The sequence below is a fragment of the Brachyhypopomus gauderio genome, chromosome 5 (assembly GCF_052324685.1).
Source record: "Brachyhypopomus gauderio isolate BG-103 chromosome 5, BGAUD_0.2, whole genome shotgun sequence".
In the NCBI taxonomy this organism is placed as follows: domain Eukaryota; kingdom Metazoa; phylum Chordata; class Actinopteri; order Gymnotiformes; family Hypopomidae; genus Brachyhypopomus; species Brachyhypopomus gauderio.
In genome coordinates this window covers 10,351,167-10,375,262 of record NC_135215.1, presented here as the reverse complement: position 1 = coordinate 10,375,262, position 24,096 = coordinate 10,351,167, and the positions used below count along the sequence as shown (strand labels likewise).

Genomic DNA, 24,096 nt, shown 5'->3' with positions numbered 1-24,096 from the left:
CGACAGGGAGACTCAGAGGTTCCTGACTATAACAGAGACATTTAGATGTTCCTGACTATAACAGAGACATTCAGATGTTCCTGACTATGAAAGGGACATTCAGATGTTCCTGACTATGACAGGGGCATTCAGATGTTCCTGACTATGACAGGGACATTCAGATGTTCCTGACTATAACAGAGACATTCAGATGTTCCTGACTATGACAGGGACATTCAGATGTTCCTGACTATGACAGGGACATTCAGATGTTCCTGACTATGGCAGGGACATTCAGATGTTCCTGACTAGGACAGGGACATTCAGATGTTCCTGACTATAGCAGGGACATTTAGATGTTCCTGATTACAACAGGGACATTTAGAGGTTCCTGACTATGGCAGAGACATTCTGATGTTCAGGGCTTAACTGCTGGATTAAGTGTGTTTCGGTTCTTCACATGATACACATGGTCCATTCCATTCCATTCCATTCTGTTCTTCAGACACACAACCACCTTATCAGACATGCAGTCACTTTATCAGTCACACAGTCACTTATAGATTCATTTATATGTATATGGTAGATTTATTTATTCTCATGTTTTTTACTTCTATAGTTTATATTTGATAGCTTATAAATACTGTTCATTGTAAATTGTAATTTATTTAATTGTTGAATAATCTATTTATTTAATTGTAAATTGTAATTCTATTTTGCTGCTGCATAGTCATGGAACAGTCACATATTCATTTCACTGTGTATCTTGTATCGCCACAACTTATACATGTGACAAATAGAGAATCTTAAAATCTTAAATCTTAAATCTTCACTGAAAAGTTCAGACTGCTTCCATTTGCTTAAAATGTATTTGTCACAAGAACAGAATTTGTCAGCAGTGGTTGTGTGTGTGTTAGTGTTTTGATCACAGAGCAGTGATAGTGATGTAGAATAATGTTGCCATGACTACCGCTGATTAATCACATGGAGCATCGGTCTTGTTGCCATGCAGCGTGTTGGCTGTACCAGTACAAATCAGCTTCTTTTTTTAAAGGATTTTTCCATTTAAATTCCTACTCTAAGCTTGCACTACTGTGACAAACAGCAGATCTGTAGAGATCCTGAAAGATCAATTTTGTTTCATATTGTTTATCAGTTTGTTGTCGCGTGGACAAACGCCGCTAGCAGCCGAGCGCACACGCGACAGGAAGGATGCGCTCGAGCGCTCTGACGTCACGGGTGAGCGCAGGGATGCTCCTGTGCGCGTAGAGATGGCGTCCAATTCTCCATGAATAAGCAGAAAAAGAAGAGAAAGAAAGATGCTAGGCCCCTCCCATGACGGGAGAAAGGACGGGACATATGTCTTTAGCTGAAATGACTTAATTATTTTTATAATTTCCCTTTCACTACCATGATATTTGTAGAGTTTTCTTTACTGGGGGATATCTTAGGCGAATAACAACGCCAGGATTCTGTGACCGCTACAGCCGTTCGGGAGTCCGCCTCCCTGCGCAAGGGACGGCGAGACGGAGACGGAGGTGGAGGGGGAGCCCGAGGGGCGATGGCTGACGGTGGAGGATGCGGAGAAGCAGTGGACCAGTGTCGTGCAGAAGTGGATCGGCTGGCGCGAGAGCTTGCGGAGGCCACCACAGAGAAGATCCGCGCGGCTGAATGCGGACTGGTGGTACTGGAAGAAAACCAGAGCCTCAAACAGCAGTGCGCGGATCTGGAAGCAGAGCGCGAGACTCTTCGACAGGAGCTGAACCAGCTCCAGGAGGTAATCCCTGCCTCGCGCTGTCTGCAAAGGGCGCTCCTCACTTCGTGTGAATGCATGTATTACTGGGACGCCAGGGTTCTGTTTTCTTAGAATAATTATGTAGCCACGACCTTTCACTGATAAACAACTTTTGTAGTTGTGTCACTGTGGCGTCTCTAGTCTGGAAGTTTTTCACTGCTGTCATGCATTTCCCGCTGGACTCATATGGGCGCAGTTTTGCTGCAGTATAGTTGAACCGGGCAAGTACTTTTTCCTCTCAGTAACCTCCGCTGTTGGTCTGTGTGTCCGTCATGTCATGGAGGTGTGTAGAGGAATACATTTGTTTCACATGAATAAAGGAAACCTCTCCAAATGTGTTTTGCACCTGCCTGTTCAACCGGATATACTTTTTCAAGTGTATGTAGGACACACACACACATTCCAGAGAGAGAGAGAGAGAGAGGAGAGAGGGAAGAGGGGAGAGGGGGGGAATGGGTACAAAACATGACCACACCCTCTTTAAGGTGTCCCTATTGGGGTATGACTTTTATAGGCTACTGCATAAATAATTTTAGTTGTTACGGTAATTCTGTCACCAGGAGACTGAGGCCTTTTGCTGACTGACAACTCACCATGCAGCACTGTAGCTCAGTAGCTATGGCTAACCCCAGGATGCAGACATGAGAGTAGAATCAGTCAAGTTGGATAGTTAGGAGCAACAGCTTATCTCTGCAGCTGCTCCCTGTGGGCGGGGTGAGTGCTCCATGTGGGCGGGGTGAATGCTCCATGTGGGCGGGGTGAGCACCCTCTATATTTTCCTCAAGTTTAGGCTCAGGTTAGTCTTATCTTGGTACTGGTACTGGTACTGGAACTTCTGCTCACAACATCCTGTGTTCTCTCTAGACTGCACTAGACACCAGTGCAGTGGCTACTGCCCTACCACAAGTAATAAACTTAAACTAATAGGCCTGCATGCAGTTCTGCATTATTATGCATTTGTGAAGAAAAGTCTTCAAAGGAAGCTGTTTGTGAGGTTGTACTGTGTGAGGTTGTACTGTGTGTTTAGTTGTACTGTGTGTGAGGTTGAAATGTGTCTGGTTGTACTGTGTGTCAGGTTGTACTGTATGTTTGGTTGTACTGTGTGTCAGGGTGTACTATGTGTGAGGTGTATGCATGTTAGGTCTACACCTGTATCTGGTATTAAGCTGCTGTTCATATTCGACTGAGTTGACACACTGGGTTCATTTTAGATGCTTGTTCACTCGTAGGACCTGGCTGTCTTCACCCTGTTCTGCCAGAAGGGGGGGCTAGTGAGGATGGCAGCAATAAGCAGCATTGGAGCTCCTGGACAGAAAAATATACAACATCAGCAGTGTGTTTGGACTTCAGCTCCAATACACTGGAAACACAGTCCGCTAGAAGCACAGTCCACTGGAAACACAGTCCACTGGAAACACAGTCCACTGTGTGTGTGTGTGTGTGTGTGTGTGTGTGTGTCTATGTTTAATATGTTTTGTGTGTGTGTGTGTGTGTGTGTGTGTGTGTGTGTGTGTGTGTGTGTGCGTGTGTGTGTTTTCCTGTTTTCTCTTAAATGATTAATACACTGTTTTCCAATGTGACTCACTAGCAGACTGTTACACTGATACAGTTGTTATATAAACACATTCAAAAACACATACAAAATGAATAAACAATCAGTGGTTTAAGCTATTATCAGTCAATAATCCACCAGTTATCAATATATAATTATCGTTTCTTATTTATGCTGTATTCAGAGGACAGACATGTACACAAGGGCACTATGCACATTTGTAGGAATATTTGCACCAAGATATGTAGATATATATTACAAGAAGAAAATACTGTTACCACAGAGTTGATGTTTACATGCAATATTTAGAGCTACACTAGATTAAAACTGGTTTTAGTGCTCTGTGAAAGAGCAAACGCTTCAGGAGTACAATGACAGACCGCAGCCCAGCCACTGCTGTTCGTCAGCAATCTCCTCCAACCTTCTCCAACCTTCTAAAATTTACAACTTTCTAAAACCTTCTGCATCTTTCTCTAACCTTCTCTGTCCAGTTATTTATTTGTCACTTTCTCACCACGAGAGTGCTGCCTGATATTTGGATGGTGAAGTGTTCTCAGTGCAGCGGTACACTGGCATGTGTGGACTGATGAGTTGGTGTCAGTGTCAGACACAGTGACGCACCAATCAACTAAAAAAACTCAAAAACACATCATGGAGGAAATGCTAGAGTTCATCTGTACTTTATGAATCCTACTTAAGACAACAGGTGAGGGGCAGGTGGGTGGCAGGTGGGTGGCAGGTGGGTGGCAGGTGGGTGGCAGGTGAGGGGCAGGTGGGTGGCAGGTGAGGGGCAGGTGGGTAGCAGGCAGGTAACGTTGACTCCCTTGACTCGCAGGTTAATAGAAGGTGGAAAACCTGCAGTTAGAATATGAATCTGCATCACTGTTCTGATGCACCAGTCACAACATCCAGCACTGCGTTTGAGAATCAAGGTCCATAACCCCCTGAGCTTCCTGATGATGATGTGGTGACAGGGGCTGCAGGCCTGACACCTGTGTGAGGCGCACCAGGGTAGGAGGCAAGGACCTGTCCTGCTGCTCCCACAGATCTGACACCATGAGGAACAGAGCCATCAGCGTTGTGCCGAAGCCCCACAGCTGCAGCTGTGTTCAGTGCACTGGTGAAGTACTTGTGGTTGCTGTTGTCCGCCAGCCACGAGCTTCTCCTGTGCACTCGCTCACCTCCAGGTGAGAGAAACAAGGCTGCAGTGCAGCTGTTGAGCAGCAGTGTGTTGTGTTGCAGCTGTGTTATTCTGCCCCCTAGTGGCTGCACCTGTGGTCTGACACCACCTTAGAGGAGCTGAACCTCTTCATCATCCTGAGTTCTGAAGAGAGGAGGGTGTTTCACCAGGATGTTCTGACAGCTCCATAGTGGAATTATTCCTGGTGGTACAACTTTAAAATATAGTGGATTGTTAAAGTACTTTTTCTCTGAGTTACCCTTGAATTAAACAACATTAACACAAAACAATTAATGTACTGTTCATGCAGCAATCTGATAAAGAAGGGCGGTATTATGGTGTGGTCTGATAAAGGACAGCGGTATTATGGTGAGGTCTGATAAAGAACAGTGGTATAATGGCGAGGTCTGATAAAGGACAGCGGTATTATGGTGAGGTCAGATAAAGAACAGAATGAGTGTAACTGGGTTGTACATTTCTGCCCTCACAATGGTTTTATTCAGTTATGATTTCATGATTATCAGATATATATATATGCTATAGCTATCACAATAATATGTGAGTTATGACTTTTGTTAAACATCAGTGAGTAATAACTCACCATTTAAACAGTAACTCAATAGTGCTGATGTTACTAATCCTTATTTTCTACAAGGAGGTTTTACCTCATTAACCATTTTGAAACATGTGTCTAATATGAGACACCACTCCTGTGTGAGATTTGACTTGTCCAGTCTAAAACGCCCCCTCTGCTCTGACACGTCCCCTCTGCTCTGACTCCTTGCTCTGACACAACCTCTATGATCTGACACGCCCCCTCTGCTCTGAAACGTCCCCTCTACTCTGGCACGCCCTCTCTGCTCTGACACGCCCTCTCTGCTTTGACACGACCTCTGTGCTCTGACAAGTCCCCTCTGCCCAGTAGTTCAGTCCACTTTTGATCATAGTTCATTGTGCTTTAGTCCTTTTATCTTAACATTTAACGAGGGTCATTCCTAGGCTGAAGCACAGAGGTGCCTGAGCTGTTGGGTGGTAGCTCCTATTTTGAGCTTCCTCTACATGTTGATGCTTTTTTTTACCTTTTCATGTAAGGCATTTTTTGTTTATTATTTAATTATACGTCAACTATATGAAATAAGACATGTGCTTCCCACCCACCTCCAGACACCCCTCCTCCGTCTGGAGAGTAGCCCCTCCTGTCTGGAGAGTAGCCCCTCCTCTGTCTGAAGAGTAGCCCCTCCTCCATCTGGAGAGTAGCCCCTCCTCCGTCTGGAGAGTAGCCCCTCCTCTGTCTGGAGAGTAGCCCCTCCTCCGTCTGGAGAGTAGCCCCTCCTCCATTTGGAGAGTAGCCCCTCCTCCATCTGGAGAGTAGCCCCTCCTCCGTCTGGAGAGTAGCCCCTCCTCCGTCTGGAGAGTAGCCCCTCCTCCATTTGGAGAGTAGCCCCTCCTCCATCTGGAGAGTAGCCCCACCTCCATCTGGAGAGTAGCCACTCCTCCGTCTGGAGGGTAGCCCCTCCTCCATTTGGAGAGTAGCCCCTCCTCCATCTGGATGCTCACTGATGTGAACTGTGAACTGTACACATCTGAATAATACACACACTATACACATCTGATTACACACACTATACACATCTGATTACACACACTATACACATCTCCTAATGCTGGCTTTGTCTTTGATTGTTTGTATGTTTTCTGTGAGTTTATTACCACTCTAACCTGCTCTCCAGTGTCTGCAACATGCACCTGCACATATCTCATATATTCATTCTCTTAGTGGAGGTCTGGCCTGAGTGGAACTCTGGTGTGAGTGAAGCTCTGGTGTGAGTGGAGGTATCATGTGAGTGGAGCTCTGGCGTGAGTGGAGGTATGATGTGAGTGGAGGTATGGTGTGAGTGGAGGTATGATGTGAGTGGAGCTCTGGCGTGAGTGGAGGTCAGGTGTGAGTGGAGCTCAGGCGTGAGTGGAGCTCTGGTGTGAGTGGAGGTCTGGTGTGAGTGGAGGTCTGGTGTGAGTGAAGGTATGATGTGAGTGGAGGTCTGGTGTGAGTGGAGGTCTGGTGTGAGTGGAGGTATGATGTGAGTGGAGGTCTGGTGTGAGTGGAGGTCTGGTGTTAGTGGAGGTATGGTGTGAGTGGAGGTCTGGTGTTAGTGGAGGTATGGTGTGAGTGGAGGTCTGGTGTGAGTGGAGGTCTGGTGTGAATGGAGGTATGATGTGAGTGGAGGTATGATGTGAGTGGAGGTATGGTGTGAGTGGAGGTCTGGTGTGAGTGGAGGTCTGATGTGAGTGGAGGTCTGATGTGAGTGGAGGTATGATGTGAGTGGAGGTCTGGTGTGAGTGAAGGTATGATGTGAGTGGAGGTCTGGTGTGAGTGGAGGTCTGGTGTGAGTGGAGGTATGGTGTGAGTGGAGGTATGATGTGAGTGGAGGTCAGGTGTGAGTGGAGCTCTGGCGTGAGTGGAGCTCTGGCGTGAGTGGAGGTCTGGCGTGAGTGGAGGTCTGGTGTGAGTGAAGGTCTGGTGTGAGTGGAGGTCTGGTGTGAGTGGAGGTATGGTGTGAGTGGAGGTCTGGTGTGAGTGGAGGTCTGGTGTTAGTGGAGGTATGGTGTGAGTGGAGGTCTGGTGTGAGTGGAGGTATGGTGTGAGTGGAGGTATGGTGTGAGTGGAGGTATGGTGTGAGTGGAGGTATGGTGTGAGTGGAGGTATGGTGTGAGTGGAGGTCTGGTGTGAGTGGAGGTCTGATGTGAGTGGAGGTATGATGTGAGTGGAGGTCTGGTGTGAGTGAAGGTCTGGTGTGAGTGAAGGTATGATGTGAGTGGAGGTCTGGTGTGAGTGGAGGTCTGGTGTGAGTGGAGGTATGGTGTGAGTGGAGGTATGATGTGAGTGGAGGTATGGTGTGAGTGGAGGTATGATGTGAGTGGAGGAATTATGTGAGTGCAGCTCTGGCATGAGTGGAGGTCTGGTGGCAGTGGAGGTCTGGTGTTAGTGGAGCTCTGGTGTTAGTGGAGCTCTGGTTTGAATAATGCTCTGTTCTGTTTGCCTGTTTTTGCTTGTCTTGTTATTTGTAAACAGGTTTTTCTAGTCTCATCTGTTTTACTGCAGGCAATAGAAAATATACAAATAGAATGTATTTTTTATAACTATTGTATTTGTTGTTACTTATGAATACAGTATACTGATGTGTGTTCATATCAGTCAGGTCAGTTCTGATTACTTACAAAGCACTGATAGTGGCCAAAGCACTGATAGTGTGTAGTTATAGCAGAACATCTACGTTTCTCAGATGTCCATGTGCAGATTGACTGACATAAGTGCTTTGTCATCTCAAATACACATGTGAGAATAAACAGGGCAGCGTTAAGAACTCTAGCGGGCCTAAAACTGGCTGGAGTGGATGGAAGTCGAAGTGCATATTTAAGTGCATAGTGACTCAGTGAAGAGGCAAATCTTCAATCTTCAGTGATTCAGCTGTACAGGCAGAGAGATACAGCCGGGTATAAAGTGGCTGTTTATTATAAAGTGGGTGTATATAATAAAGTGGGTGTTTATTAAAAAGTGGGTATATATAATAAAGTGAGTTTAAAGTGGGTGTATATACAGTAAATTATATAAAACAATAATAGCATAGTATATGCAGTACATTATATAAACAATAATAGCATATACTGTACATTGCTGTGGTTTTAGTCCCTCCAGAATAACCTTCAAGACTGAAACGTAACACTGACACACCATCATGTTTACTAGCGCAGGCCTGTGTTTTAGTCCTTGGTTCAGTTTAATCAGAGGCCTGAAAGCCACAAACATGTCCTCTCAGGTAAGGTTGATTTTCAGGTAAAGTTGAACAGTTCTATAAAATAATCTTTTCCGTCTCTGTGTCTCTTCCTCGTTGCAGATGTTTTTCTGATCATGTATACTGTAGAATAATGTTCTCTTAGAGCTATGCTGGCAAACACAAAAGATGAGAGACTGAAAGATTTCACCAAATATATACAGCAGCAGATATCACTAAAACAAATCTGTTATATGTGTGTCTTTCTGATTGCTGTTCACGCATATGTGTCTGTAATAAATCAGCACCAGCAGACTCTTATTATCAAAGAACTCTTTATTATTGGAAGAGTGTCGTGTAATTTATGACATGGGAGTCCCTTGGCTCTCACCGCTGTGCTGAATCACTCCCACCCTTAAATGATGTCATTAATATGGACTCATTTAACAGTCAACCACAAGGACAATGTCTCGTTGTCCTCTGCGTCTCAGTTTCCTGTTAAATGAAACATTAATGTGATAGCAAAATATGCAGTATCATGTGAAGAAATGTTAATATGTTAACACATCTCGATGTTTACAGGGTGGTGCAGTCTGTGTATAAACCATATACATATTTTCATGGTATTTACAGGTACAGCCACATGATTCTTAACAAAGCAGTGACAGACATTTGTTATTGTCAGTCAAGCTAAATGTAGCAGGTCTAATGACAGTAGGACTCAGATCCACTCAGTACTGCAGAAGTACTGTATCTTTCTTTCAAACTGTAATTCCTTCCTGTAATCACGCACTATAACTCTTGCCATAATCAACACTGTAATTGTTTTCATAATCCAGTACTGGAAGCCCTAAAAGTTCAGTGACACAATATGAGGGAACAATTTTTTAATGATAATTGGACAATTTCAGTGTTTATAATCATTAATTCAATTTAAATACTTAATCAACGAGTCAGTTTATAATTATATAGTGAAGATGCTAATAGTTTTAACAGTAAAAAGGAGCATTTTAACACCAGTTCTCTCTCTACCGGTCTCTCCCATTGCTGACTGCAGTCAGTTATACCTCCCAGAATGCTGTTTACAGCACAGAACGTTCGGCCAATCATCAGTCATTTACTTACCGATCTCAATTGTTTCCTTTAATCCATGTCCATTTACACCTGTCACTTCCAAATTGTCTTTGTTCCGCCACTGCTATTCTAACTGTGTACTTAGTCTGTCTTTGAATGTTCTGACCCTGCTGAGTGGCCTGGGTGTTCTGACCCTGTTGTGTGGTCTGGATGTTCTGACCCTGGTGTGGTCTGGGTGTTCTGACCCTGTTGTGTGGTCTGGATGTTCTGACCCTGTTTGCTGTGTTTTATCCTCTTGTTAATAAGCTGTATATTTTAATCCATGAACACTTGACCTGTTCTGTCATGTAACTCCTATAATTAAGTAAATATAGAAGTACTAACATTTTTTTAAATTCCCACAGAAGTGAGACTCAGTTATGACATCACTTCTGTGTAATTACTGTCTACCTTCTTTTCTCCACACTATGGTCCTGGATCTGTGTTCTCTTGTCTCTGTCAGGTTGTGTAAGTCTTTCCTGCACACTGATTCCATCTCACTCAGACCTGTAGTGTCAGCACGACCTCAGAAAACCTGGTTAGACAAAATGACAGACACGTCCACAGCCTCTATACAAAGAGCCAAGGATTCTAAACCCTGAATGTGCACTCTGACTGAGGCCGCCCCTCAGTCCTGCTCTGAGGATTCCTGGGTAATATACTACCCTTTCAGCAGTAGTGCTGGCAATTACATTCTGTGTATATCGATGAGTTTGGCACGTGCCCAAAATGAAATGAGTGAAATAAACTTTTCTCAGTTAACTCTAATCAAATGAAAACCCCTGTCTTAACAAGCATTTAGAGTCTTTCTTTCTGCCTCTCTTCCTCTCTCTCTCTCCCTCTCTCTCTCTCTCTCTCTCTCTCTCTCTCTCCCTCTCCCTCTCCCTCTCTCTAACCCAGGCCTTTGTCCAGGCATACACCACCCAGAGGAAGGTAGCAGAGGATGGTGAGACCAACGAGGAGGCGCTCCTGCAGGAGTCGGCCACCAAGGAGGCGTATTATATGGGCCGACTACTGGAACAGCAGGCGGAGCTGAAGCGCTCCCAGTCTCAGGCCTCCACCACACTGGTGGAGAACGAGAGGCTCGGGACGGTCGTGGAGGAGCTCACAGAGGTACGGCTCCTGGCTGCTCACCACGTGGCTTCTCCTGACCTGGCCTCTAGAGGGTGCCCTGCCAGCCTTTCTCCTTGTCTCTCTGTCGTTAATTCTCAGAGTCAGGAGCTGCTGCAGCTACAGACTGTGCAGCTGAGGGAGGAGGTGCGGGACTGTAAGTTCAGGGAGTCCCGCCTGCTACAGGACTACACAGAGCTGGAGGAGGAGAACATCGGCCTGCAGAAACTGGTGTCCACACTGAAACAGAACCAGGTACACGGACCTGAGACCCCCACACATGCACGCACGCACGCATGAGTAACGCCAGATACCAGTCACATACCAGTACTGCCAGGGCACATGGGATCAACCCAGATGGATCATCCTGGGTCAGCACAAACTCTAACCCTAGATCCTGCTTTCCTGCAAAGGTGGAGTACGAAGGTCTAAAACATGAGATCAAAGTCTTGGAGGAGGAGACAGCCTTGCTGAACAGCCAATTAGAAGATGCGTTGCGTTTGAAGGACATCTCACAGAGCCAACTGGAGGAGGCGCTGGATGCTCTGAAGAGTGAGCGTGAGCAGAAGAACAGCCTGCGTAAGGAACTGGCTCAGCACCTCACCCTGTGTGACGGAGCCTTCTCAGCCAGCACACACCTGCTCGCCCTCAGTTCAGCGCCCCCTAGTGGTAGCGCCACCCCCACCGCTGCCACTTCTCCTGCCGGTGAGGAGAGTGGCAAGTATCACGGGCTTCTGCAGGGGGTTCCAGGCACGGCGCTGACCCGACTCAACGGCGACCACCGCGCAGCAGGGACCAGGAAGATCAGCACAGTGACCCCTGACCTCTTCAGTGAACTAAACCTCACAGAGATTCAGAAACTCAGGCAGCAAATGCAGCAGGTATGTTGTGTGAAATTCTTGATCCTGATCCCATTACTGTATGTCTGTGGTTCAGGCTTCATGGCGCCAAAGTGTTCTACACAGCTAAAGTCCGTGTTCAGAAAGAGTGAGAGAATGACTGTGTTCAGACAGAGAGAATTATGACTGTGTTCAGACACAGAGAGAGAATGATGACTGTGTTCAAAAAGAATGAGAGAATGACTGTGTTCAGACACAGAGAGAATGATGACTGTGTTCAGACACACACACAGGATGATGACTGTTCAGAGAGAGGAGGAGAAGAGAAGCTCAGTTGTGTATAGTGTGTACAGTGTAGTAGTGTTTATAGTGTCTACAGCAGGGGTGGCCAACCCGTCATAGACCAAGAGCCACTTTTCTTACTGTGTTACGGCAAAGAGCCACATCGTACATGGGCGAGTGTAATCTGTTGAGCGGGGGGGGGAGTGTAAATTATTAGCTGTGAAGACAGTCAAATGCGTGTTTTCCACTACGCCAGTTTTAAAAGTATTAGCGGCTCGCTAGGCTTGTAAACTAACCGCGCACCACGAAAATGTAGCAGTGTGTCACCCCGTTAGTGCAGGTGAGCCCGTGGACCGGCTGGGGAGCCGCATGAAACCAGGCAAAGAGCCGCATGCGGCTCGCGAGCCGCGGGTTGGCCACTCCTGGTCTACAGTATAGTAAAGTGCATATAGTGTTTATAGTGTCTACAGTGTAGTACAGTGTGTAGTGTTTATAGTGTGTACAGTGTAATAGTGTTTATAATGTGTACAATTTAGTACAGTGTGTATAGTGTTTATAGTGTTTACAGTGTAGTAGTGGGCATAGTGTTTATAATGTGTAGTTTAGTACAGTGTATATAGTGTTTTACAGTGTATACAATTTAGTACAGTGTATATAGTGTGTACAGTCTAGTACAGTGTGTATACTGTGTACAGTACAGTACTACAGTATGTACAATGTAGTAGTTTCCATTCACAGCTGAACACACACATACGCACATGATATAATGCGTCATGTACAGATTATTGATAATTTTCTGGATTTACTGTTTGCAAAGCAACTGTGGTCATATCAGTGTGTATTTTTGTTTTTGGTTGTTGGCTTCAATTGTTCAGTAACTCCTTACGCACTCACATTGACACTGCGTTCTGTTTGGTAAACTGGTGCACTGATGTTCTGATAACGTGGTATCTACTCGACAAGCAGAGCTGGAGTATGGTGGGTCTAGCGTTATGGTGTAGGGTCTAGGGTTAGGGTGTAGGGTCTAGGGTTAGGGTTAGGGTCTAGGGTGTATGGTCTAGGGTTAGTGAAGAAGAGTCTATGGCTCTAGTGTGTGCTGGTCTGGTGAACGTTGGAAGCTGGAGGCTCCAGTCAGAGAGAATTTCTTTTGTTAGAGTTAGGGTTTAGGGTTTAGGGTTAGGGCTAGGGTTAGGGCTAGGGTTAGGGCCCTGACCACAGCCTTGAGATGTGATGCCTGTCCTGCTTTCTAGGTGGAGCAGGAGAAGGTATCTGCTCTCAGCAGCCTGCAGGTGTGTCAGACGCAGCTCGGGCATGCTCAGAGCGCTCTGGAAGAGCAGCAAGAGAAGGCGTGGAGTCTCCAAGAGCGCCTCCGGGCCCACCACCAGCAGGGCGGAGCCTCTAGGGCTGACGAGGACGAGGAGGAGCAGGAGCTGAGGAGCCCCTCGTGGGCCTGCAGCAACCTTGCAGGCCTGGGGGTGGAGCTGCTGCAGTGTAAGTACAGGGTGGCGGTGATGGAGGTGGTAGGGCTGAAGGCCGAACTGAAGGAGCTGCAGGAGAGGCACAAGGAGTGTGTTGAGGGGGCGGAGCGGGCGGAGGAGGACGCCCAGGCGCGCCTGCGGCAGGTGGAGGCTCAGGCGTACGCGCTGGAGCGGGGCGGTCGGGAGGCGCGAGAGAGGATGGCGGGGCTGGAGAGGGAGGTGCGTGCGGCGCGGAACTCGGCCTCGGAGAGCCACGCGGCCCTGGCCGCCGCACAGGACCAGCTCGCCGTGTGCAGCGAGGAGCTGGCCCAGCTCTACCACCACATCTGCCTCTGCAACAACGAGACGCCCAACCGGGTCATGCTGGACTACTACCGGCAGAGCCGCAGTCAGTCGCCCCGCGCCGCCCCCGCCGGCCTGAAAGGGCAGGACGAGTTCCGGGTCCTTCTGACGCCGCGGCTGGCACGGCGCCTCGCGGCCATCAACACGTGTGCCTCCAGTTCCATGCCCACGTCTGCCTCCAACCCCATGCCCAGCGAGACCCGAGGCCCCTCGGACTCACCCTCCAAAGAAGCCCTCAACCCGGAAGACAGCCCGATCCGCACTCCGTTGGGCTCACCTGCCATCAGTGCCTCTTCGTCATCCTCATCCTCGTCTCCGGCTCCAGAGTCGTCCTCGTGCTCCGAGCCGCGGCGGGAGACACCCAGCATCCACCACCTGAGCACCGTCATCCATGAGCAGATCGAGCACCTGCAAAAGGCCGTGGATCGCTCGCTGCATCTGGCCCGCCAGAGGGCCAGCTCACAGGAGCCCCTCCTCGACCGGGACCGGGAGGCCTGCCTGGAGGAGATCCTCAAGCTGAAGTCCCTGCTGAGCACCAAGAGGGAGCAGATCGCCACCCTGCGCCTTGTGCTCAAGGCCAACAAGCAGGTGAGGAGAGCGCTAGGGAGCTGGGGGACCCTGAGGACATCTGAGAGGATTCAGCTCGGAGATTCATCTGCTCCCTGAGACATCTCAGCTAGGAGATTCTCCACCGCTGGAAAAAAAGTGCTGAGATGTGCAGGATTCAGTGTCTTTAGCAGCTGTTACCATGAGTTACACAGCTGTTACTCTAAAGCAAAGCATAGGCTAAACTTGAATTCTGGTCAGTTTCATTAAGCACAACAGAACAGTATAAACTTGGTAAGATTCAGTGGATGGTATTTAGTATTGTACTGGTACTGGTATGTAAGCCACACTGAGTTATCGTAGCCGTTGTGTGTCACCCAGCACAGTAAAGTAGTCCAGATCAGTAATGGGGAATTCCTTCACTTTGCCAAGCAGTTGGTCAAGGGTGGTTTCTTCAGGTCTAACTCGATACTAAACAGGCAGTGTAACTGAGAAGTGTGTTGTTTGTTGTTTAGTTCTTTGCTCCTAGTGCTACTAGATTGTGTTTGTGTGCCAGACCGCTGAAGGAGCCCTCTGCAACCTGAAGAGCAAGTATGAGAGTGAGAAGTCCATCGTCACGGAGACCATGCTGAAGCTGAGGAACGAGCTGAAGGCTCTGAAGGAGGACGCGGCCACCTTCTCCTCACTCAGGGCCATGTTCACCACGCGGTGAGGAACAGCGAGCAACAAAGAACCTAACCCAGAACAGGACCTCATGGGGCCTCACGGGACCTCACGGTGCTGCCCGCACTGAGTCCATTAAAGCAGCTCTGTCCTTGTCTCTCTGCAGGTTTGATGAATACGTCACACAGCTGGACCAGATGCAGAGGCAGCTTGCGGCAGCTGAAGACGAGAAGAAGACGCTGAACTCTCTGTTGCGTATGGCTATTCAGCAGAAGCTGGCGCTCACCCAGCGCCTGGAGGACCTGGAGTTCGACCACGAGCAGTCTCGCCGCCCACGTGCCGGCAGGGCGGCCCGGCTCCGGTCCACCACGCCCAAAGTAAGTGGCCCAGTGGCCCCGCCCCTCCACGACACCTCGTCCACAGACGCCGAGGTGATCACAGATGCCTCTACCGTGTCGCCAATGGTGACCGCTTCACTCCCTTCGGAGCCAGGCAGCCCCCCCGCACTGGAGGCACCTTCCTCACCTGCTCCCTCCTCTTCCTCTTCCTGGCCTCCCCTGACCACGGCCTACCGCCCTGGCCACGCCCACTGGACGGTGGGGATGCGGGCATACGCAGTGGAGCCGCACTGCTTCAGTGTGGACTACACCCAGCTGACTCGCACCACCAGCCTGTCCCGACGCTATGCAAACGAGACGCCCTACTCGCCTGGCTCCGCCCCCCCCTCACCCTACCGCTCGCCCATCTTGAGCACCCACCGCTCCAGCTGGAGCTCCCCAAGGCTCCGCCCACTCCCCACCATCCTGACGCGCTCCAACCACACCACCAGATACACCTCCCCCTCCTCCTACAGCTCACTCTACCCAAGAAACTACAGCTCCCAGCATCCCCGCTACTGAAGGCCCAGGCGGGTGCTGCAGGGAGGAGGACGGACTGGTTTCCCTTTTGTAGTCCCAGTACGCTTGACATGTTTGGTGACGGTTGTTCCGCTCAGGGATTTTGTGGAAGCGTTCCTGCTGTTCTCCGAGAGACTGTTGATCAGTTCTCAGGACTGCATTTGCTGTCTCTGATGTCTCTCTCTGTTCATTATGAGGTCAGTTAAGGTGCATGATGACCTCACAGCACAAGCCAGAGAGATCGCACGAAGCGTTTTAAGATGTCCCTGAACATCAGCTGAGCTGTACTGTTTGAGGGTGAAAGCAAATGTAAAGAAACAGTTGACACGAAGGCTTCTGGAAGTCGTAGTAGTGGATGGTACATATGCACTGCAGAGTCCCACACTGTGTGCTTTTTCCCTTTCTAGCTTTTGGGTTTTTTTTTCCTCAAGAACTGACGTGATACCTTTAAAGTCATAAATAACGACGGTTTTCTATCAACTAGATTTCAGTAATGCCACTTCTCTTCCATTCCAGCCACACCAGACGACGTTGTTTGTGACTGTCTCATCGTGCCATGCTCTCTTGTGTGGTGTGTCCTGTTTCTGTGATTCCTCATCCAGACACATAAGTTCAGTCACTAACAACAGATGGACATTAGATGGACATTAGCCACGAGTTGGTATTTCTGTTTGCATCATTCTAACTGATAGCTCTCTGCTTCCCTATGATAGTCGTAGGGACTATCTAACTGAATGCTAGTTTGACTGAACTTTTCCTTTAGCATTTGAGCATCTGATCCTGTGTTTAAAGCAGTCAAATAGAGTTGTTGCTATAGCGACACAGCTTAAGCACAGAAACAAAGTAACAATGTCTGCAGTTCTTCATTGCAGTCAGGAGTGGTTGCTGATTCAATGTCTTGTCTGCTCTACCAATCTCAGGGATTAGCCGTCGTTGTCAGTGTCTTGTTGGGGTGGAATAAGGCGAACTGTTTTGGAACATCACCAGTATCTGCTTGTGATTTCCTGCTCAGCGTGTGTGTGTGTGTGTGTGTGCGTGTGTGTGTGTGTGTGTGCTGATTCTCCAGGATTCATTGAAATTTGTTCTTTTGCATCTGACATTTTGTCCACATTGATCTGTCTCCAGTTTTTCTTCTTTACTTCTTTTGGCAGAATTGCGTTGCCCAGAGTCATGGGGCTATCCTAACAGAGCAGAGACTCAGAACACAGCACTGACGGGGAGACTGCTCAGGCTCTGGATCTTAATTTCACCTCACACTAACTTCACTATCACACTAGTATCACACTAGTATCACACTACTATCACACTAGGATCACACTACTATAACACTAGTATCAGCTCCACCGTTGGACCACACACACACCCAACTGGGTTCCTCCAGTCATGTCACTGAAGGATTTCGCAGTAAAGAAAACTGACCTGTCTGTACACACATGGAGGCTGAAGCATTTGACAGAAGCCCAACACACACACACACACACACACACAATATTGCCATATTCCACTAAACACATTTGAGTGATATTGCTGTTCTTTTACACCACAGTGCATTAGGAGCCTCACACACCACCTCAGTTCCACAGAACACTGGCATAGGGCTCCGCCTTTAGGGCTCCGCCTTTAGATGAGCTCTGATAGCTTCCTGGTGTCGTTGGTATGGAGATGATCTGTAGAGTAGTGATGAGACCCTGAAGAGGCGTGTCTGCCCACCAGCTCTGCTTCATATAGCACTTAGGCACTAGACACACGGGTGTCATGGACGAACGCACCTCTGTTTATCTTATTGCACTAATATGGTAATGCATTTTTGTGAGTCAATAACTTCGTGCCAAGGCAATTGTGTGGTCTTGTGTGAATGGTGAGACTTTGGGGTGGGTATGGGGTTAGGGTTATGGTTGGGGTTAGGGTTGGGGTTTGGGGTTTGAGGTTGGGGTTAGGACTAGGGTTGGGGTTGGGGATATGGAAGAATGGCTTATCTGGGGGTTTGGAGAGCTGTGTGTACTCAGGTGGACACTGTGACATTTTAGGAAACCTTCCAGACCTCCTCTCCGTGGCACCCTTACATAAGGCCTGGCACACACACACACTCATACATACACACGCACACATACTCATACACACACATACATACACCCACACACTCATGCACACACACACACACACACACACACACACACACCATAAACACATCCAACCACACATTCACACACAGCCACACATGTTCAAACAGACTGATCCACACACACCCACACATACACCCACACACTTCCAATGCATTTCCTATTAAGTGAGGCCACACTCTACAGTAACCCTGTAGTACAGTAAACCTGTCAAATGCTTCAGTCCCTGTGGTGCTGTTGACCTGCGGTACTTACAAACTCCTGATTTTTCTTGCATTTTCAACATCAGAAATGATGTTTCTCTCGAGAAGATATGCAACCCCAACCAGAGTCTTACAGTCACTGCGTTGTGTGCTTCTCTACCGAAGGCTGTGAAGCACGTCTCTTCGCTACACTTTGCAAAACAGTTTGAGTGGCTTTTTCTGAGCAGAGCGCTCAGTCCCATGACCAATTATTTCTGTCTGTAATGTACTGTGCATGTCTGAACAGCATACAGGACAAGCATATCTCTCAAGTACAGTGTACAGTCAACCAGTGTATTCTTAGAATGTAATGTACATGATACATAAATGATCTACAGTCTGTCTTTGTCCTTACTGTGTGTGTTTTATACATACAAACATGGCGGGTCAGTGAGGGTGTACACAGTATCTGGGTTATGCTGTTGTTTTAGATTCTTCTTGATTGTCCTGGGTAAGTACTGTTTCAATATTTCGACATGGTAATTTTACATCTAGCTACTTTAAAAAAACCCTGTGTGTTATCTTATATAACACTGTCTAGCTCTATGAATCCATCAGGAAGCTTCTCTGCAGGGAGGCGGGTCATCCCTGACTTCACTTCATTTGCATGTGCATGTGGCCTATAGCAGGGGTAATCAACTATATTGTTCCGCGGGCCAAATTTGGCAGATAGCTCTGACCTGCGGTCCGGGGGACGGGAGGGGGGGTGTTGAGCGTAAGTTGTTGAGCGGGGGGGGTGGCGAACTTAAGTTGTGAGCGGGGGGGGGGGAGTGGCATTTGGGTCCGTATCCAGTTAAACACGGACAGGACTGTGTTTGGGTCCGGATCATTGGGTCATTTCATTTGTGGTATGTTCTTATGCTGCTGATTTGCAACATACTGGTATGGAGATTCTTACTCAGGGGGAACTACATCCAGTATACCAGATCACCCACAGTACACTGGTATACCAGATCACCCACAGTACATCTGGTATACCAGATCACCCACAGTACATCCGGTATACCAGATCACCCACAGTACATCCGGTATACCAGATCACCCACAGTACACCCAGTATACCGTGTCACCCACGCTACATCCGGTATACCAGATCACCCACAGTACACCCGGTATACCGTGTCACCCATGCTACATCCGGTATACCGTGTCACCCACAGTACATCCAGTATACCAGATCACCCACAGTACATCCGGTATACCGGGTCACCCACGCTACAACCGGTATACCGGGTCACCCACGCTACAACCGGTATACCGGGTCACCCACGCTACATCTTGTATACCGGGTCACCCACGCTACATCCGGTATACCGGGTCACCCACGCTACAACCGGTATACCGGGTCACCCACGCTTCATCTTGTATACCGGGTTACCCAAACTACATCCTGTATACCTGATCCCCCAAACTACATCCGATATATTGGATCCCCCAAATTAATCCCCCAAGATTTTTTTCCTCCCTCATTTTAACACAATATGACATAAATGTGTTAAAATATTGATATGTGTTTTGTTAACTTTTTTTGACAATGTTTTGCTGTTGCAACGTCTGTGAAATCTCACGAGCCCACACTGCCCCCTGCTGTCTGGGATATCTAACCTGTCAGTCTCTTCCAGATTGTCAGCAGTCTCCTGTCACAGTGTCACCAAACTCCTCACAGCTAAGATCCAGCCAGGCCTCAACACACAACAGGTGACAGCACACCATGGCATTCACCTGAAAATACACTTTTTTTATTATGTTACTAGCCTATTAGCCTAAACAAAAAACCTTTCTGAAGCTGTTGGCATAATGCAGTGCCAGTGAGCCACAGAGAGTGAATGTATGTGAATACGTCACTTATGAACAAACTACTAATTCAAGCCCTTCAAGGATCCACTAGAAAAACTCTGCTGAGAAAAGCCTTCGGGTTCTGCTGTAAAGAGCAGTATAACAGCATCAGTGCCAAAATGTGTTTTGCTGTAGATAACAGATATATGAGATATAAAAGGACTGCATTTAGTTCAATGCTTTAGTATGTTGTTCTGTCTGCTCCCGTGTTCTCTGTTTCTCCTGTGACTGGGAGGTGTATGATCTGATTTTACAGGTGCAGTATGGAGGCCAGCCCTCCACAGGGCACTGTGACAATCCTTTTCCTAGCAGCAAACTCGGCTCTGGTGTGTGGCCTGTTCTAGAACTTGCATTGTCATCTCCGTCTCCCGGCGACACAACCAACCATATGACCCGTCTGACTCCTGTCCACTCAGACCCCTGAACAACCAACACAGATGCAGCCTGGAGACCAAATCATTAATCTCATCAAATAACTACAGAACTCATCACATCACTACAAATCTAGAGAACTGTACATCTCAGCCTGGGGCAGTCTGAGGCAGTCTGAGGCAGTCTGGGCAGTCTGGGGCTGTCTGGGCAGTCTGGGGCAGTCTGCGGCCAGTGCTTGGTAGACATATCACTTCCGTAAAGTAAACTACCTCTCCATGTATGTCACATATTAATGATTAAGGGTCCTTGTAATAACGGTTGCAGTTTTTGAGGTGTCACAGGTTGTAGTGTAGCACATCCACCGTGACCGTGGTCCACATTGCTCATTGGTTTTCTTCTTCATCTAAACCATCTAACCCTGTAAGTACAAGCAGGCAGTGAGGTGTGCTGAACGTCCAGGGTGTGTGTCTGTTATTATCAGTTCATGGAAACAACCTGCAGACCCACCCTCTTTAACGTCTTGTCTGCTGCTCACATACAGGATCTATACGGGATCTAAACGGGACCTCCAAAGAAAACATTCCAAGATGCCTATGAGGTCGTAGTAGTACATTAACATAAGTTATCAAAAGGGGTTGTAGTGTGAAATAGCAGGTAAATGTTTGGTGGATTCGTCATTACTGCACCTGATACCTTTCTGCCACAGACATAGTCTGAACTATGGGAACTGACAGGGCTGAACCCATGTAAACTTCTCTATGTAAAAACATGGGTTCTTCTCTAACCCATGTAAACTTCTCTATGTAAAAACATGGGTTCTTCTCTAACCCATGTAAACAGGAAGAAAATAAACAGGTTCCTGTGCTGTGAAACACATGGTATGTGGCTGTCATGCAATGGCTAACTGAAGAACTACATCAACCTCCTGCTTCCTTCAGGTGTCTGATAACTCTTCACTTTAATATTCATTACACAGCTGAGTATTTGATTAGCATAAATATGTATTGAAAGGGAAAATAATATAAACATTGGTGAACCATTGAATGTGCTTTTAATTTTTAAATAGTGAACATGTGTCTATGTGTGTGTGTGTTCGAATACCTGAGTGCAGAAATATTGTCTCCTTATAATGTCTCTCAAATAATGTCTCTCAAATGATTCTCTAGACTTTGTTTTGGAACACCAGCTTTCGAATCAAACTGTTCAGAGATCAGTGCTAATGCTGATCCTAACTGATACGCTTGATAAAATAGATGCTGTGGAAGTACAATTCTATTATTCCAGCATTTCCACCAGTTTTCCTGCCAGTTGCCTGCAGCTTAGAGTTTTACACAAAACAGTTGTTACGTTCAACCCAAGTATAGACGACCAATTAATAATGACAGAATCCCAATTAGCCACTTAACAGGTTAACCTGGAGTATTAATGAGTACTGCAAGGGGTTTTCTTCACACTATATAAGCCTGCCATGCCTTGAGATGATGAACTCTCACTAGCCAGATGTCGCGTTGCACATGTTGGCTCTTTGGAGTGTCGTCCTCACTCAAGTTCTCTGGAATCTGGAGGGAATTTCCATCGCTTGTTCCTCATGAAACACATGATCCAGGTGTACTGGGACTTCTGGTGTTAAAGTCCAGGAATTGGAGGTTTGCTTTGTGTACTGCTGGTGGTGCTGCCACCTGCTGGTCTGTTTGCTACCTACACTTGTGACTGGAGGTAGGAGGCGGTTCCTGAGGTTGGCGGGTCTTCCCATCTGGGCAGTGGGTATACAGGCATAGGAGGCTGCAGGGTTGGTAGTGGGTGGCCTGCTTATCTCATGAGATTTAGGGCAGTGCCACTTTCTTCCAGCTCTTCTGTTCAGTATCTATGTGGCACTGGATGGCTGAGGGATGTGAGGGGTCAGCGGTGTCAAAGGTCACTAGAGGCAGCCTGAGCAGGTTATTTACTGTGACCCTGACGTCTTGGTAGTGGACAGGACACCTTGCTGCAGTCACTCACGTTCATAATTTTCATTTTCTACAGATTTTTTCATGTGCATATTCTGTTATTTTATCATTTTAAAATTTATAACTTTATTTAAACACAATTATTTGTGTTCTAATTGTTTATTTTGCTTTTTTGTGCTGTCACATACATTTCAGTCATGATTTAATAAAGTGATCTATCAGCATGGCTCAGAAATGTTTGCACAACTATTTCAATCAAATGAGTCGATCACACCAAGAAACAAAGCACAGTTTATTAAAACAGGGGTAGCAGTATATACAGGTGATGTTGGTATGCAATGTCATGGTGAAAAGGGAAGTGTGTGTGAGAAGAGTGGATCACATGAGGTGGTGTGTTTAAGACGTGACCAGATATGGATTACATTTAATGTTCAATACCAGATATGGATTAAATTTAATGTTCAATAGGAGATATGGAATACATTTTGCAGAGTAGGAAATACAACAGTCTAGACATGAACAGGAAGTCTGTTACTACACTATCTGAATTAAAACCCTAACCCATCCTACCTCTAACCCATACCGAACACTCATCAGTGCAATATTCCACCTCAGAGCAGCTGAGGAACAAAATCAAAACAGCAAGCCGAACTGAACACTTTCACCAGAACACTGAACACAAGCAGAACGCCTGTAGCGCGTCTCCAGCAGACAGGGACGGCTGGTCAACCCGAGTGCCTTGAAGCCACACTCTGCCTCCCTCTGGTGGCTGAAAAAGCGGCCTAGCAGATGGCCCACTCCTGGACAGGGTTCTAACAATAGCAGATTGCACAAATGTTATATACAGTTGCAATCAGAAATATTCAACCCCCTCAACTCCAAAGACATTATAGAGATGTGGATGAAAGACTGACAATAAATGACAAAATTAAACATTAAACAAACAGTATTTATTAATACATATTTGAGTTATTTTGACAACAGAAGTTGACTTAACTTAGAAGTTCAAATGAAAAAATGTAACTCTTTGTACACATGTGCATGTGCACTATTATTCAACCCCCTGCTTCAATACTTTGTGGAGCATCGTTTAGCTTTTATAACTTCCAACAAACGTTTTTGGTAAGTACTAACAAGCTTCTTACACCTCTCAATTGGAATCTTGGCCCATTCTTCACGTGCAAAAGCCTCTAGTTCAGTGATGTTTGATGGCTTCCGTGCTGCAACTGCCTTCTTTAAATCCCATCAAAGATTTTCAATCGGGTTTAGATCTGGGGACTGAGAAGGCCACTCCAGGACATTCCATGATCTTTTTCTCAACCAAGCTTTGGTTGACTTGGAGGTGTGCTTGGGATCATTGTCTTGCTGGAAGGTCCAATGATTGCCAAGGTTAAATTTGTCAACAGATGCCATCACGTTCCTCTTTAAAATGGCCTGGTATTTCTGAGAATCCATGATGCCAGGTACACAATCAAGATTACCAGTTCCTGCTGCAGAAAAACAGCCCCACATCATCAATGACCCACCTCCATGCTTGACTGTGGGGATGGTATTCTTCTGATCGTAAGCCTGGCCATATGTCCATACAGTTCCAATTTGGTTTCATCAGTCCATAGAACTGTCTCCCAAAACTCTGTAGCCTTATCCAAATTCCTCCTGGCATATTCTAGTCGACTTTTGATGTTCCTTGTGGCTAAAAGTGGAGTGCGTCTTGGAGTCCGGCCATGAAGTCCTCTTTTATTCAGTGCACGTCTTATAGTTGCTACTGAAGCACTTGTTCCAGCCTTCATCAGGTCATTCTGTAGGTGTCTTGCACTCACACAGGGGTTTTTCTTAGTTGTCCTGACTAAGTTGCTAAGGGCCCTTGATGAAATTTTGGGCTTTCTTCCACGGCCAGGCAGGTTTGCAGCTGTTCCATAAGTTTTAATCTTCCTAATAATGCTCCCAATGGTGTCTCTTGGGATGTTATATTTTTTGGAAATCTTCTTATACCCAAGGCCCTTTAGGTGCGATGAAATAATCTCCTCTCTCAGCT

At 47.0% G+C, this 24,096-nt stretch overlaps 1 protein-coding gene across 3 annotated transcripts; it reads left to right on the top strand.

The window, feature by feature from the left end:
* The first annotated feature begins 1,194 nt into the window (after positions 1-1,194).
* Positions 1,195-22,412, top strand: LOC143514415 (protein bicaudal D homolog 1). 3 transcript variants are annotated; one of them, XM_077005549.1, is made up of 9 exons: positions 1,195-1,756; positions 10,290-10,502; positions 10,602-10,754; positions 10,913-11,380; positions 12,871-14,028; positions 14,543-14,694; positions 14,816-15,026; positions 19,530-19,605; positions 20,000-22,412. In XM_077005549.1, the coding sequence occupies exons 1-8, from the start codon at positions 1,541-1,543 to the stop codon at positions 19,575-19,577; spliced, it is 2,619 nt and encodes an 872-aa protein (XP_076861664.1). In that variant the 5' UTR covers positions 1,195-1,540; the 3' UTR covers positions 19,578-19,605; positions 20,000-22,412. The 3 variants fall into 3 exon arrangements, with proteins under 3 accessions (XP_076861664.1, XP_076861661.1, XP_076861662.1); XM_077005546.1 differs by lacking the exons at positions 19,530-19,605; positions 20,000-22,412 and having other exon boundaries at positions 14,816-17,442; XM_077005547.1 differs by lacking the exons at positions 1,195-1,756; positions 19,530-19,605; positions 20,000-22,412 and adding an exon at positions 7,176-10,042 and having other exon boundaries at positions 14,816-17,443.
* Positions 22,413-24,096: the final 1,684 nt, after the last annotated feature.